This window comes from Hemicordylus capensis, chromosome 4, assembly GCF_027244095.1.
Source record: "Hemicordylus capensis ecotype Gifberg chromosome 4, rHemCap1.1.pri, whole genome shotgun sequence".
Lineage (NCBI taxonomy): Eukaryota > Metazoa > Chordata > Lepidosauria > Squamata > Cordylidae > Hemicordylus > Hemicordylus capensis.
In genome coordinates this window covers 148,598,474-148,613,166 of record NC_069660.1, presented here as the reverse complement: position 1 = coordinate 148,613,166, position 14,693 = coordinate 148,598,474, and the positions used below count along the sequence as shown (strand labels likewise).

Here is a 14,693-nt window from a genome sequence, read left to right as displayed (position 1 = left end):
CATGCAGAACTTTCTCTTTATATTGTTTAGCTGACATAGGTAGAGAATGGGGTGAATGCCCCCGTCCTATTAGGGCACTTGGAAGTTATCTCGAGTAAAATCCCTTGCTTCGATCCTCTTTCTGTAGAAGGATGAGTACTACTTCTGCAAGTACTGGAGTACTATTTGAAGCCCATGTAAATGGGCCAGCTTGAGAATTTGATGGCATAGCAGGCTGATGATGGATAATGCCCAGGAATCTGATGTTATATGATGCCATTCAGCAGAATGGGAAACTAGTCAGATCAGAGGAGGATGGTGAGATACTTCCAAGTCCAGATCATCAAATAGACTGCTTGGAAGAGTCCTGCTGACGGGTCTTTTGTTCAGTGCTTTGCTTCTGGAAGTATCGGAACAGAAGAGTCTCAATCTTCTCCTTCATGTCACTTTGGAGCGGAGTGTAACAGAGCCAGGCATGGTGTCTAAGAGTGATGGAGCCTGCCAGGGGCTTGGCGCTCTTTCCACTAGGTATTTTGTAGTACTCGGTGACTGCCTGATAACATCAGCCAACTTTTGAAGGGTGGATTTAAATTTTTCTTGAAAGGCAGTTGGTAGGCACTGAGGTCTTTCAAGTAGTCCTTCAGCGGGTCCCAGATTGAAAAGTGATATTTAGACATATATGCCAGGTAATTTGAGATTTTCAGCAAAAGGCATACAGTGGAGAAAGATTTATGCTCCATACTGGCCAACTTTCGGCCCTATGTACAATTTTATTAGACTTAGCATTGGCTGTGCAGTCCACTACTAAGAAGTTCAGAGGCAGGTACTTGAATAAAAAGGGACAGAAGTCCTCCTGTATGCTGTACAGAGTTTCAAACTTCTCAGATGTCACAGAGGATGTAAAGGGGGTGTCCCAACACACCTTTGCTGAACTCACAAGGATGTGCAGCATCAGAAGGGCTGTGAGTTGCACTTTGGAAAAACTTGCCATAAAATTGTACATAGGGTCCTCTATCTCTGTCTTTGTTGTTTTAAATTCAAGGCCAAGGGCAGCTGCCATATCTGCTACTTGGATGCTGTAGGATCGAACCTCTTTGGATGATGAGCCCAAGGGATGGTTTGAGACAATGTCATCTGGGGAGAGATCAGATGGGTCCTCTGTCATCATGAATGTATCGTCGTCGTCGTCGTCATAATGATGAAGTAACAAGGTTCTGAAGGCACTGGTTTCCCCACGTGAGGAAACAGGAGCTGGTGGATCTCTAGGACCAGCAGAAGTAGATGGTGGTTCAGCTGATGGAGGCTGAGAAGGCTTGACAGCAACCACTGGAGAAGGCAGAATAAGAGTCTCCTTAAAAGGCGTCGTATATATCTTCAAAGATTGTGAACCATGTTTCAGGTGAATATTCATTGCCCCTAAGTTTGTTGGACTTCCACGCCCTATACTCATTAAAATCTGAAGGCAAGTCGGGGGATGGTAGGTAGTAGGGATCACAGAACAGTCTTAAACCTCTAATGAAGCCAGGATCTAAGCTCCCAGGAGCCTTCTCATAGATGCATAGTTTGGTGCAGAGTGGTGGTAGCATTCTCGCCATGGCAAGGGAGAACAGCACGGAGTGATCCTCATAGTTGATGCTGAGGGAGTTTTAGGAACACGGGGAATGTCCTGATCATCATCTTTGTCCAAACCACACAGCTGAAAGCCACTGAAGGTTGTTTGTGTGTTGTTTTCGGAGTCCAGAACAGACACTAGTGCTGCATGGAGTATGGGGTGGGCTTCTACCGATGGCAATGCCCCAGATGAGATGGTATGGGCAAGAGAAAACTCAGCCAGCAGTGGAGATGGCGGCCTTAATGCCGGTTTGCTAGACAGAGACAACACCGACGTCGAGGTCATGGTGATCAATGGAACAGACTTAACCACATAGGAAGACCTGGGTGGCTAAGTAGGATCATGGCACGCTAGTAGCAATGCTGAGCTAATGAGAGTCTGATGGTTGTGTCGAGGGCACCGCTTTAGAGTAGGGATCGCACTTCCTGTCTGTAGGCAGCTTGAGCCACAGATGGGGAAAGCGTCTGTGGAGAAACTGTCGATATCAGAGGTTGTTAAGGCTTGTCCGATGCAGTCAGTATCAAGACAGCAACTTTAGATGTGCCCGACGTCAACACTGCAGGTTGTTTTTGAGGGGATCAACACTGAAGCTTGCGGCGGCCTAGAATTCTATTTCTCTGTAGACGCTGAAACTGTAGCTGGTTTAAACATGCCGAACATCAAAGATGGAGGTTGGTGTTTTCCTGATGTTATGATGTTGTGGGCTTTTTCTTTGGCATAACCTTGCACAGATATCCTGATGTCAGAGGTGTGCTCGATGTTGAGGTGGGGCAGTGGTGCTTGGGGCATGAAGACGGAGAATGGGAATGTAATCTCTTCTTTTTGTGATGCCTGTGCTGAGTATCATCACCATCAGAAATAGGCTTCTTGAAGCCCGAGTCCCCTATAGACTTAGAGGTCGAGGGGCTGGAGATCACCCTTGATCCTGAAAAGCAATCCAGCTTTGACATCAAAGCCCTCGATGTCGAAGGCAATCAATCAACTGAGGTCTTGACAATGAGGGTTGGAGAACTGACTCATAAAGGGCAGCTTTGAGGCGAAGCTCTCTACACTTCTTAGTTTTGGGGGGGAAACCCACACAAATCTTACAAGCCTCTATATTATGTCCTTCTCTGAGGCACTGATCACGCTTTTCTGAAGAGGGAAGTGTAGCACTGCAAGTGGAGCACTTTTTAAAAGTCTTTTTAACATCCGTAGGTATTGTGGATGGAGCAAAGAGAAAAAGAGAAACTGAATACAGGCCAGAACAAAGCTGAGGAATCCGAGAGCAAGAACAAGTCCAAACGTATGCTGAAGAGTAAGCTGAGAAACAATCTGAGTCCAAAAACCCCGAGGTAAACAAAGCCAAAACGTTAGAGAGTGTGGGACAGCCAAAACCAGTCCGAGTCCAAGCCGAAAAACAAAATAGAAAAATGCGAGGAACAAGGAGAAAGCAGAGCGAAACCCTCCAAATCGAGCAGCGTGGTGGTTGAGAAGGAACTGAGGAGATAGGCACTCTCCCACAGAAATTAACAGACATGCCACATGCACTTTTCAGTGGCGCCAAAGAGCACTTCCTAAGAGCTTGATAATATTCCGCCAGGGTTACTGCATAGGTGCAAAACCCACGTTGTGAGGGAACATGGATCACCTCAAAGATCCGATGGATTTTAACATTTAGAAACTAAACATACAACCACAATTTAGAGGTGTGTATGGAACTCCTCTTGCAAACTACAGCGGATGTAGGTATGCTAGTATACAAGACACTTCCCCCCACGCCCACTGCCATAAGCCACAACAGGAAAGCCCTCCTTGCATATGTGGGGTAGCATAACAGACACAGAACAAAGCAATATTAGCAGACAGCACTAAGAGTTTATTACCTGTTTTTCTTTGTTAAGGGATTCTTCAAGGCTCACAACCATAGCACGGTACTGCTCCACATTACTTGTGGTGGTCTTCAGCCTTTCCTTCAAATCAATAACTTGCTCTTCATACTGTCTCAGTCGGCTTACAAGATCATCCACATCCTCACTTGTGCTTGGCTGGCCTAAAAGTTTAAGAAACATTACGGTACATTAAACGATGTATGACAGATGTGACACACCCATCTTTTCCTCCTACCTGGATTCCACACAATCACTTTTCCCTCCTCCTACCTAGTTGCTTGCTTTCACACAACCAAAAATTGGTAGTACATATAGCTCCCAAACCTACCCGGTTTTCAGTTGTGTGAATAACCTCTCTATCTGGCTACTTATTTATCCATTTTTATACTGCCCTTCCTAAAGTGGTTCAGGCCGGTTTACATTAAAATAAAAAATATATAACAATAAAAAATCATTTAAAAGCAGATTTAAAATTAAAAACAAAATGAGAGATAATTAAAAGCCAGGCTAAAAAGATGGGTCTCTAAGGCTCTCCTGAAGGCCTCAAAGGAAGATAATACTCTTAGAGCCATGGGGAGCTCATTCCACAACTTAGGGGCGACAACTGAGAAGGCCTGATCCCAGGTCGCCACCAGATGAACTGGTGGCACCTGAAGACTGACCCCTCCTAATGATCTTAATGAGCAGTGGGGATCTTGTAGAGAAATGCGCTCCCTCAAGTAACCCGGACCTAAGCCATTCAGGGCTTTAAAGGTAATAACCAGCACTTTGTACTTTGCTCAGGAACATACTGGCCACCAGTGCAACTGTTTAAGATCAGGCATAATGATTATTATTATTATTATTATTTTTACATTTATATCCCGCTCTTCCTCCAAGGAGCCCAGAGCAGTATACTACATACTTGAGTTTCTCCTCACAACAACCCTGTGAAGAAGGTTAGGCTGAGAGAGAAGTGACTGGCCCAGAGTCACCCAGCTATGGCTGAATGGGGATTTGAACTCGGGACTCCCCGGTCCTAGTCCAGCACTCTAACCACTACACCACGCTGGATCTGGCTGCTGCATTTGGAACTGAAGTTTCCAAACTACATATAAAGGCAGCCCTAGATAGAGTGCATTGCAGAAGTGCAATCTGGAGGTTACCAGCTGGAGAACCACTGTTTCCAGGTCATTCTCCTCAAGGAACGGGCAGAGTTGTTGAATCAGTCGAAGGTGGTAAGAAGCACTCCTGGCCACAGCCTCAACCTGAGGCACAAGGATGAGACCCGGGTCCAAGAGCACTCTCAAGCTACGGACCTGTTCTTTCTGGGAGAGTATAATCTTGCCCCGAACAGGAAGTTCTATCCCATCTGGCAGATCACGACCCCAACCCCCCAATGAGCACCTCCGTCTTGCTTGGATTCAGCTGCAGTTTATTACTTCCATCCTGCTCATTACTGCCTGTAGGTGGGCATTTAAGGGGCTAATGCCATTTCCTGATAAGAAGAAATATATTTGGGCGTCATCAATATATTGATAACACCCAGTACCAAATCCCCCAGTGACCTCACCCAGCTATTTGATGTAGATATTAATAGCCTGCTCTAAAGCCAGTTTGAAATGTGTCTAGATAATCACTTTCCTGCAAGACCACTTGGAGCTGGTCAGCCACCACCCTCTCAATCATCTTATCCAACCATGGGAGGTTGGAGATTAAAAGAAAATCTATTACTTTTAAGTCCTTTGGTTAAAAAAAAAAAAAAAGATCCAACTGAAGAAACAACCTAGAGGAATACTGCTATTTTCCTGAACATAACATGAGCTTGAAATTGTCAGATACCGTAAGCCAAGTATATGCTTTATTAGCCTACTTTCCAGTAGGCTTATGAGATCATCCGGCATACTACTATGTGTGTCCATGTGTGCCCCCCGCTATCGCAACACCTGGACCAATATGAACCAAACTGGGTTCAGTTGTTGGGTACATAGGGACACCTCAATGGCGTAGTTTGTGATGATGTCATCCAACCTGAGCCAAGATGGTGGACACGTAAACTTTTGAGGCGCAAGTGGGCTAACTTGTGAACCACCTAACTGATTTGAACCAAATTTGCTATCGATGTAAGGACTCATAGGGATGCCCAAACGGCATCGCGTGTGATGATGTCATTCACTCCAATTCAAGATGGTGGTCGCATGAACATCTGAGGTACAAGCGGGCTAATTTGTGGACTGCCTAACTTATTTGAACCACATTGGGTACAGCTGCAGTGAGTGACACACATGGACACCTCAATGGCATAGCTTATGATTATGTCATCCACGCCGATTCAAGATGGCAGACACAGAAACTTTTGAGGCACAAGTGGGCTAACTTGTGAACTGCTTAACCGATTTGAACTAAATTTGCTGTAGCTGTAGGGACACATAGGGACACCTCAATGGCAAAGATTGTGACGAAGTCATCCACATCAGTTCAAGATGGTGGACATGTAAACTTTGGAGGCACAAGTGCACTAACTTGTGGACAGTCTAACTGATTTGAACCAGATTTGCTACAGCTAAATGGACACATAGGGTTGCCGCAATGGTGTAGTTTGTGATGATGTCACCCCACCCCGATCCAAGATGGCAGGTGCATAAACGTTTGAGGCACAAGTGCACTAAGTTGAGGACTGTCTAACTGATTTGAACCAAATTTGGAACAGCCGTAGTGAGTGACACACAGGGATACCTCAATGGTGCAGTTTGTAATGATGATATCCACCTCAATCCAAGATGGCAGACACAAGAACATTTGCGGTGCAAGAGATCTAATTTGTGGACCTTGATTTGCACCAAATTTAGTACAGATGTAGAGACAGTGAAAGGAAAGTAGGCTGGTTAGTTCTTACTAGAACAAGTTCTAATTGCATTTCTGCCCCTTACAGAAGGCTTTACAAGACTTTTTCAATACTTTTTTGGATGAACAGGTAGGCTAAGATAAGTGAAATGAAAGTATTTCACTTAAGTGGCAGTATTGAAGTCCATGGGATTATATCCTAAGGAGCCCTCCCTCTAGAAGAAGAAAACCCAATACTGAGGTATATTAAATTCCCATGTTTACTTAACCTGGACATAAGCACATGAAAGGCACTCGGTTTGAATTAGTAGAAGTTCCTCCTCTATTTCTTACCTTGGCCAGGAGCTCGCTGCAATGACTGGGAGGCTAACTGAGCCTCCATGTTATGAAGCTGCTGTTTCAATGCTGCAGTCTCCTTTTGGGCATTCTTTAGAAGTTCTTTTGTATTAACATGAAGACTCATTTCAGTCTCAAGTTGTCTTTTAGTATCCAATAAATGAATCTGTAAATGCATCACACACATCTTATTTCAAAGCCAGAGAAGATAAGAAAAATTCAGTTGGATCTAGGGAAGCAACTTGGAGCAAAGGTTTTTGACTGAACTTTAACCAGGGTTATAAACCAGGGTTTTGGCCTCTACTCTCAAAAACGGAGCATTGGTGTTCACTTACCGTGAAGGCTCCTTCTGGTTGATGTTGCCAGGGACACCTCTGGGTTATCCTTTCCCACTAGCTCCAAGGCAGGACAGAATTCGATTGGTTGTAGAAATTTCAGCCACGCCTCCTTGGTGCTAGGAGGATAACCCCTCCCAGTTCTTGCTGTCTGAGAGAAATACTGGTACACACCAAAGACGGACTGGACAATAAATAAACATGTGAAAAACAACCAGACTGGAGCAGCACACAGGGTTCTTGGGCTAGAGGCAAAGAGCGGATCGGTATACCCTGCGAACCCCGGAGGGAGGCCTGAGAAGGGACTCTCCACGGGAGGAGGCCAGGAGCGCCAAACTGGGTGGGTCGAGGTGTCCCTGGCAACATCAACCAGAAGGAGCCTTCACGGTAAGTGAACACCAATGCTCCGTTCTCGGTTGAACTGTTGCCAGGGACACCTCTGGGACATACCACAGCTTGTCCAACGCAGAGGGCGGGTGCGCTCCGGCCTACTCCCGAGGGAGAACCTGCTGAAGCACCCTTCTTCCAAAGGACGCCTGAATATCGGCGTAGGATTCGATCTTGTAGTGCTTAGTAAACGTAGAGGGATTGGCCCAAGTGGAGGCTCTGCAAATGTCCTGGATTGGGGCATTAGTTGAAAAGGCGGCTGAGGTGGCGGCCGCCCTGGTGGAGTGCGCCGAGATGCCTGAAGGCTGGGGTAAGCGAAGTGTCTCATACGCCAGCGAGATACACGCCCTTATCCATCGTGCGATAGTAGGTGCTGATACGGGCGAGCCCATTGATCTCGGGTGGAAGGAGACGAACATTTGGTCCGTATTTCTGAATGAGGCGGTGCGGGCGATATATTTCTTGAGGCAGCGCCGGACATCCAGGTTATGCCAGAGTTTTTCCTTCTCGTGGACCGGGCGTGGGCAAAAAGAAGGGAGGAAAACATCTTGAGACTGATGGAAAATTGGGGCAAAATGAAGGTAGGAACCCATCTTGCGATGGGTGGAAGGGGGACACCACCTTTGGCCTCATGAAGGGGTCTGGAATGAGCCTGATGGCCTCTTTCTGAAATATACAATGTGACTTGTTTTACAGACAGCACCTGCAGCACCGAGAAGAGCCTTGCTGAAGTGATGGCCACCAAAAAGGCCAATTTAAACTGTAAGATCCTGATCAGAATAGCTGCCAAAGGCTCCAAGGAGTGAGCTTGCAATGCCTTGAGGACAGTATGTAGTTCCCAAGAGGGTAACGTATGCACTGTTGGAGGTGACATCAGCGAGGCACCTCAAAGAAACTACGCTGGTGAGGATGTGACTGAGACATTTTGTCTTTTCTACTGAGAGCAACTCCATCAACGGCAATGCCTGCCGTTGCAGGGTATTCGGACATAGTCCCTTCTTGAACCCTTCTTGTAAGAAGAGCAGGAGATGATATAACTTAGCCGTGCCCTTCGGAACGGAGTTGCGAGACATCCAGCGAAGGAGTGCTCCCAATGTATATTGATAAATTCTCTCTGTCGATGGACTTTACGACGCCAGCATAGTGCTGCGAACTCCCTCCGAGTAGCCATGTTGGCTCAGGACTCGGCACTCAGTTTCCAAACGATGAGCCGAAACCAACATGGATCCGGGTGTAAAACTGGACCCTGATGGAGCAGGTCCGGGGTCTGAGGCAACTCCCAAGGTGGCTCCACCGCCAGATGGAGGAGCTCTGGAAACCAGGGTCTCCTGGGCCAGAATGGTGCCACTAAGAGTACTCTTGCTCGAAGACACATCCATTGCAGGACTCTGGCCAACAGAGGTGTCAGAGGATACGTATAAAGGAAAGCGTCTGGCCATAGACTGGATAGGGCATCCACTGCCATCGCCTCCCTGCATGGAAATCTAGGCATAAACGCTGGGGATTGTGCATTCTTCGGAGTCATGAAGAGGTCTACCTCGGGCATGCCCATCTTCCCTGTTATCTGGGTTAAAACTGATGGATTTAGAGCCCATTCCCCCAGTTGGATGTCAGCCCAGCTTAACCAGTCTGCAAACAGGTTCAGCTCTCCCTTGATGTGGTGTGCCATCAGGGAAGGAAGGTTGCTCTCTGCCCAAGACAGCAGAAGGACAGCCTCCTGGTGAGATGACCTGGACCCCCATTGCTTGTTTACATATGCCTTTGCCGTCGTATTGTCGGTCTTTACAAATACTTCAGTGCCTTGGATGATCTCCTGGAATGCTAGTAGCGCTAGGCAAATTGCATGGAGTTCCCTCCAATTTATGTTGTGAGAACGCTCCTCCGTGTTCCATAGCTGCTGCGCCAACTGGTTGAGGCAGTGGGCTCCCCAGCCCCTGTCAACTTGGGTCTGTTGTTCTGATGAACATCTGTGGGTCCAAGAAGGTCTTTTCCCAATTCAGGTTGTTGGAGTTGATCCACCAGCGGAGAGAGTGACGCAGGTCTGGTGGCAACTTTATAAGCAGTCTACACTTCCTTACGATTGCCTTCTGGTGGGGTAGGAGAAACCACTGGAGGTCGTGCAGATGAATTCAAGCCCACGGAACTGAGTCTGGTGCGGCCACCATCAAGCTCAGCAGTCTTGACAAGGAAGCCAGAGGAACTCTTGGATTCACTAGGACCAGGTGAACCTCTGTCTGGATAGTCTGTAACCTGTCTGGTGGAAGCAAGAGGCGGTCCACTAAGGTAACTATGATTACCCACAAATGGCGCAGCCTGTGGCATGGCGTCAATTGACTCTTTTCTCCATTTATGAGGAAACCATGGTTCGAGTGTTGCGATAGTTAAGGACCAAGTCCTGTTCTGCCTCTGGGAGAGATCTCGCCTGCAGCAACAATTGACTATCCCTTTCTGACAGAGTTGCGCCACCAGTGGTGCCAACAACTTTGTGGAGACATGAGGGGCTGCTGTATTGAAAATGCCTTCCAGCATATCTAAACCGAAGGTACTGCCTGCTTTCCGGGTGTATAGGAAGATGCAGGCAGGCCTCCCTTATATCTATGGACGCGAGCACATCCAGATGAAAGAGTGCCTCTGAAACTGCTCTTAGAGTTTCCATCTGGAAATGAGTTCTGTGGACCCATCTGTTCAAAAAAAATTTAAGTCTAAAACAGCTCTCCTTGAACCGTCCCTTTTTGGGACGGTAAATAGGATAGAGGTGTTTTGTTTTGCTGTTTTGGTTTGTTTTTTTTGTTTTAACTCCCTCTCCCTCCTGTGCCAGAGGCACTGGCTCCACTGCCCTGATGTCCAGGAGGAGTTGGATTGCCTAGACTATCGGCAAATGCTTTGAGAATGCTTTTGACCTTAGAGTGGGGATAAAGCAGCAGGGGGAGAGGAGTGAAACTCTATCCTGTAGCTGTGATGGATCAGCTGCAGAACCCAGTTGTCTGAGGTTAATCTTCCCAGGCTGGGGCGAGGTGAGACAAATGCCCTCCAAGCCTGAAATGCTTCAAGTCATTGTAGTGGCTTTTGCTGCTTTGACTGAGCAGCTTGCTGTTTGTAGGTACCAAACCCTCTAAAGGGTGCTCTCTGAGGATTCCAAGATCCCCTCTGGAATTTTGTATCTCTGTCCTGGCCCCTGAAGGGCCGGAAGCTATGAAAGGACCGATTGTATTGGAAGGGCCTTTTAAAAGGCTGTTTATCAGTCTTTTTATTGGTTGAAGGCATTGTCTTTCACTTATCAGACGATTCTACAAGAATGTCTTGTAGGGCAGACTCACCAAAAAGCTTCTTGCTGTCGTAAGAGACGGTAGCAAGGTTTAGCCTAGAGGTAGAACCAACCTGTCCAATATTGAGCCACAAGTGGCGTCTGCCAACAAATGATGAAACCGCCTCTTGCGCTGAGAATCTAATCGTATCAAGAGTGGCATCGGCTATAAGGGCCTGCGCCTTCTGGATCTTGAATAGTTGCTGTCACATCTTAACTGGGTCCCCTGGAGGATCACTCAGAAGATTGACCACCAATAATAAGGAGTCACGGGCTGCCCTGGATGCTGCCGCTGTTGCACGGACCACCAGGCACACGTTCTCATGACACGATTAAATGACAGCTAGACCTTCTGGTCAGCTATGTCTTTTAGAGAAAACTCACCCTCTCGAGATGCCAAGGAATCCGACACCAATTGCGAAATCGGGGCATCCGCATTTGGTGTCCTCAACATATCTGTAGTGGTTTGCTGAAAAGAATAAAGTTTGTTAGCCATGCACACAGCCTTGCAGCTGGAAGCTGGTGTCAACCATTCCTGTTTGACTACATCCACAAACAACTCTGGCATGGGCATCAGCCTGTCCTTGGGGTGTGCTCTAGGAAAGACCAAGTCCCCTTTGGCACAAGAGTCAAAACTCTGCCCAGCCTCAGTCCCATTGTTTTAATAATTCTGAACATCAGTGGGCTGAAGTCCTCTGCCACAAAGAGGTGCTGTGACACTGAGGCATCACCAGTGTCCTCCCCTCCAGACCATTGGGTCCGGATCAAAACCTCCTCCTGCATTAATTGGGTCTTCAGGGTCAGAAGGCAGATTAGGCCTCTCTGAGTCTGCAATGACTTTTTTTTTTTCCTGGGGGGGGGGAGGTGCAAGTAAACCCCTAGGGCCCCCAGAGTCTGATCAGAAGCATCAGAGGAATGGTCCCGTGCCACCTTGCCAGACAACTTGCCCAGCAAACTATGCTTAAGCTTGCTTTTGGCCTTCTTGGGAGAAGGACTGACAAACTCGCTAGGTTAGGAGCTCACACTGGGTGATTTATGCCTTCTCCCCTTTGTGGATCTCTCACTCCTCTTAGGGGGCCTAACCTGGTAGATGGTGCCAATGATTGCATTGCGAAACCATGCCAGCTACTCAGGTGGCAGCACAGACTTAGGTAAAACAGCAGAGTTAGAACTGGAGGCTTCTTTAGGCCCCGTCTCTGCAGCAGACTCCCCCTGCTGGCCAAACACCATAGTCACAGTCTTAGGCTTTTCCCGCCCTTTTAGAGACTGTCTCCCTTTTACATTACCGGCTCCTTCAGGTAAAATGGAGGGATTCTTCACAACCGTCGCCATCTTAGGAACAGAAGATGCCTGTGATGGCCTCGCTGCCCTGCCGGTCAGGTTGCTAGCCAGCTCGCCAATCCGCCTAATCTCTTCTGAGGTTGGTGGGGCGTTGGCAATAGGGAGCCTGCCAAAGCGCTCTTCACAGCCACTTCAAGCTGCCTGCAGCACCGTGGCGCGCCGGGCCGCAGTAGAGCGAGTCTCGCAGCCCGAAGGCGGGATACTCGATGCGGCCCCTTCGACAATCGGGACGGGCGGCTCGAGAGCGGCCATCACCGACGCGGTAAAATTACGCCCTTCCAGGGGGGACTCCGTGGCCCATAGATGAGAGACGGCCGATCACGGACTGTCAACTCACTGCTGGCGAATTTTTCAGGAGGTTTTCGGGAGGTCGGAAAAGCGGCCTTGCTATGCAGGGCCTGCAGCAGCCTGCGCCAATGGGGCCTACAAACGGCCCTGAAACCTCCCAGGCTGAAAACATTCAAACTCTTCCCCTTGTTGGAGAAATTGCTCTGTACCTCTCTGACTGGCTCCAAGCAACGGAGAGGAAAGAGGAGATGAGGGGGGAGAGAAGTGTGGTGGGGAGAGAAACAGACGAAAGAAGGGTGGTTTTCTTTCTTTTCTTTTCTTTTCAGATAATAGCAAGTAATAAAGATCAGGGACAGAAAAAAAAAGGATTTGGAGAACAGAATACTGTAGTTAGAGAAGTAATATCAGCAGAAAATAGAGAGAGCTAGAAAAACGCTGCCATGGAGCTTGCTGAGGACAGAAAGAACTGGGAGGGGTTATCCTCCTAGCACCAAGGAGGCGTGGCTGAAATTTCTACAACCAATCGAATTCTGTCCTGCCTTGGAGCTAGTGGGAAAGGATAACCCAGAGGTGTCCCTGGCAACAGTTCAACCGAGAACTGACAAATCCATACAAGACCACTCCTTCTAAACTTTGCTTTCCTTTTTTTCATCAAGTAGTATCAAATGGAGAGGGAGAGGAGCTTTACCTGTCCACCAAACTTTCTCTTAGCAGCTGAAACCAAACCCACAGGTTTATGAGAGATTGGCCTACCTTGGGAGCATATAACTGCCATTCAGAAGGCTAGATCATTTTTTTGGTGTGGAAATGATTTGAGGCTGATAAGAGATATTTTATGGTTCTGTATCTTAAAGGGAAGGAGTGGAAAGCAATAGAAGGGAGAGTAGAAAAAGCACATGACCTCTGCACAGCGAGGCCATAAAGACAAGCTAGTTCATCGATGGTAAATCCTTCTGACAAGTTGGCCAGAAGTTGATAGTTCTAAACACTTCAATTCAAGTACATAGGCAGTCCCCATGTGCCTTGATGTGGTTTTGCTTATATTCTACTGAACCAGGAAGAGATTGTTTACCAACGTAAACCACAAGCAGGCCTATGGGCCTTTTTGTGCCTGTTCAGGAACCCATATAAGATCCCCCTCCCCACAACCAAGTGGTGCTAGAATTTATTTTTTAATTTCAAGCCCAAACATGGCAGTTCTTTGCACAGAAAACCAAGACCAATTTATCTAACAGCCCTGGCCCCGCAAATGATCTAACATGATGTCCAATTCTTATTGCTAAGCTCCATGCCAGGACAGGTTCTCTTATCCTCTATGTTTGCTTAGATACCTTTGATTTTCACTCTGTGGGTTGAATCACAAGGACTCACAAACAGAAAGAAGATGGTTGCTAGTGTTGCCCTGCAAGCACCTATGCAGGAGTTTGCACAGTGGCATTTTAAATTCTACAGCAGTTACCATGCCCATGTAAGCTCTTACACAAGTGGAAGAACCTCTTAGGATTTAGTTTGATGTTTTTCTTGCACAATGCACTGATACAAGGCTTGAATCAAGATCCATTCAGTGAATAAAATAAAACCCAAATGAGCTTTTGCTCATTTGACTTCCTGTTCAAAAATAATCAATACGCGGGGGGGGGTGGAGATGGAGAATCTGTTAGATGACTTATTCCACATATTTTTAATACTTACATCCTGATTTTTGGACAGTGCATGCCTTTGTTCCACCTCATTTTCCAGTTTTTTCTTCAACTGGGCTATTTCACGCTCTGCTCTCTCAATTTGGTTATTGAGCCTATGTTTAGTTTCTGTCTCAGACCTTTCCAATATCACCTGAAAAAAGCCATAGAAGATGAGCTTCCAAATATTTCTGGCAAGCCCCCTACCAAGAAAAACCCAGAAAACTATTTACTTGTGCACAGCAAAAAAAAGCATTATGAATAAGTGAAAAGAACTTTGCATTGGTCCAGAACAGACATTTCTCTATGCACATTCATTATTGCAACCAGAAAAGGAGTATGGGGAAACGAGAGGGTACAGTACACACCTGAATAGACTGGAGGTTAGTAAGTAGCAGATTCTGTCCCCTTTGTTCCGCTACTAATGATTCCTTTTGCTGAGTCAGACGAACTTCTGCCATTTTAAAAATATCCTTTTCTTTTTTCAAATTTTCTGCTCTCACCTTTAAAAAAAGGTTAGTGTTAATTTAATTATAACAAAATGTAATTGCTGTCATCTTAGAACATCTAAACTCACACTAGGCTGAATCCTGAGAACTGTGAGTGAGTTCTCCTCATGGAAAAGGTCTTCCCTACTTTCTTCTTCCCACAGCAACCTCCTGTACCGCCTCCCTTCAAAAAGCTGATCTTAAGGATTGGGGACTCTAGAGAATGCCATGGGATGTTAAGACAGGGGCA

General features: G+C 46.9%; 1 protein-coding gene across 4 annotated transcripts in view; it reads right to left on the bottom strand.

Moving 5' to 3' along the window:
* Positions 1-14,693, bottom strand: part of TPR (translocated promoter region, nuclear basket protein) — a 102,882-nt gene that overhangs the window by 52,379 nt on the left and 35,810 nt on the right. For all 4 annotated transcript variants that reach the window (XM_053250869.1, XM_053250868.1, XM_053250871.1 and 1 more), the window contains exons 19-22: positions 14,324-14,458; positions 13,969-14,109; positions 6,619-6,787; positions 3,457-3,623 (exon numbers count right to left, since the gene is read on the bottom strand). In XM_053250869.1, coding sequence (XP_053106844.1) covers positions 3,457-3,623; positions 6,619-6,787; positions 13,969-14,109; positions 14,324-14,458 — 612 coding nt within the window. The remainder of the gene's footprint in view (positions 1-3,456; positions 3,624-6,618; positions 6,788-13,968; positions 14,110-14,323; positions 14,459-14,693) is intronic.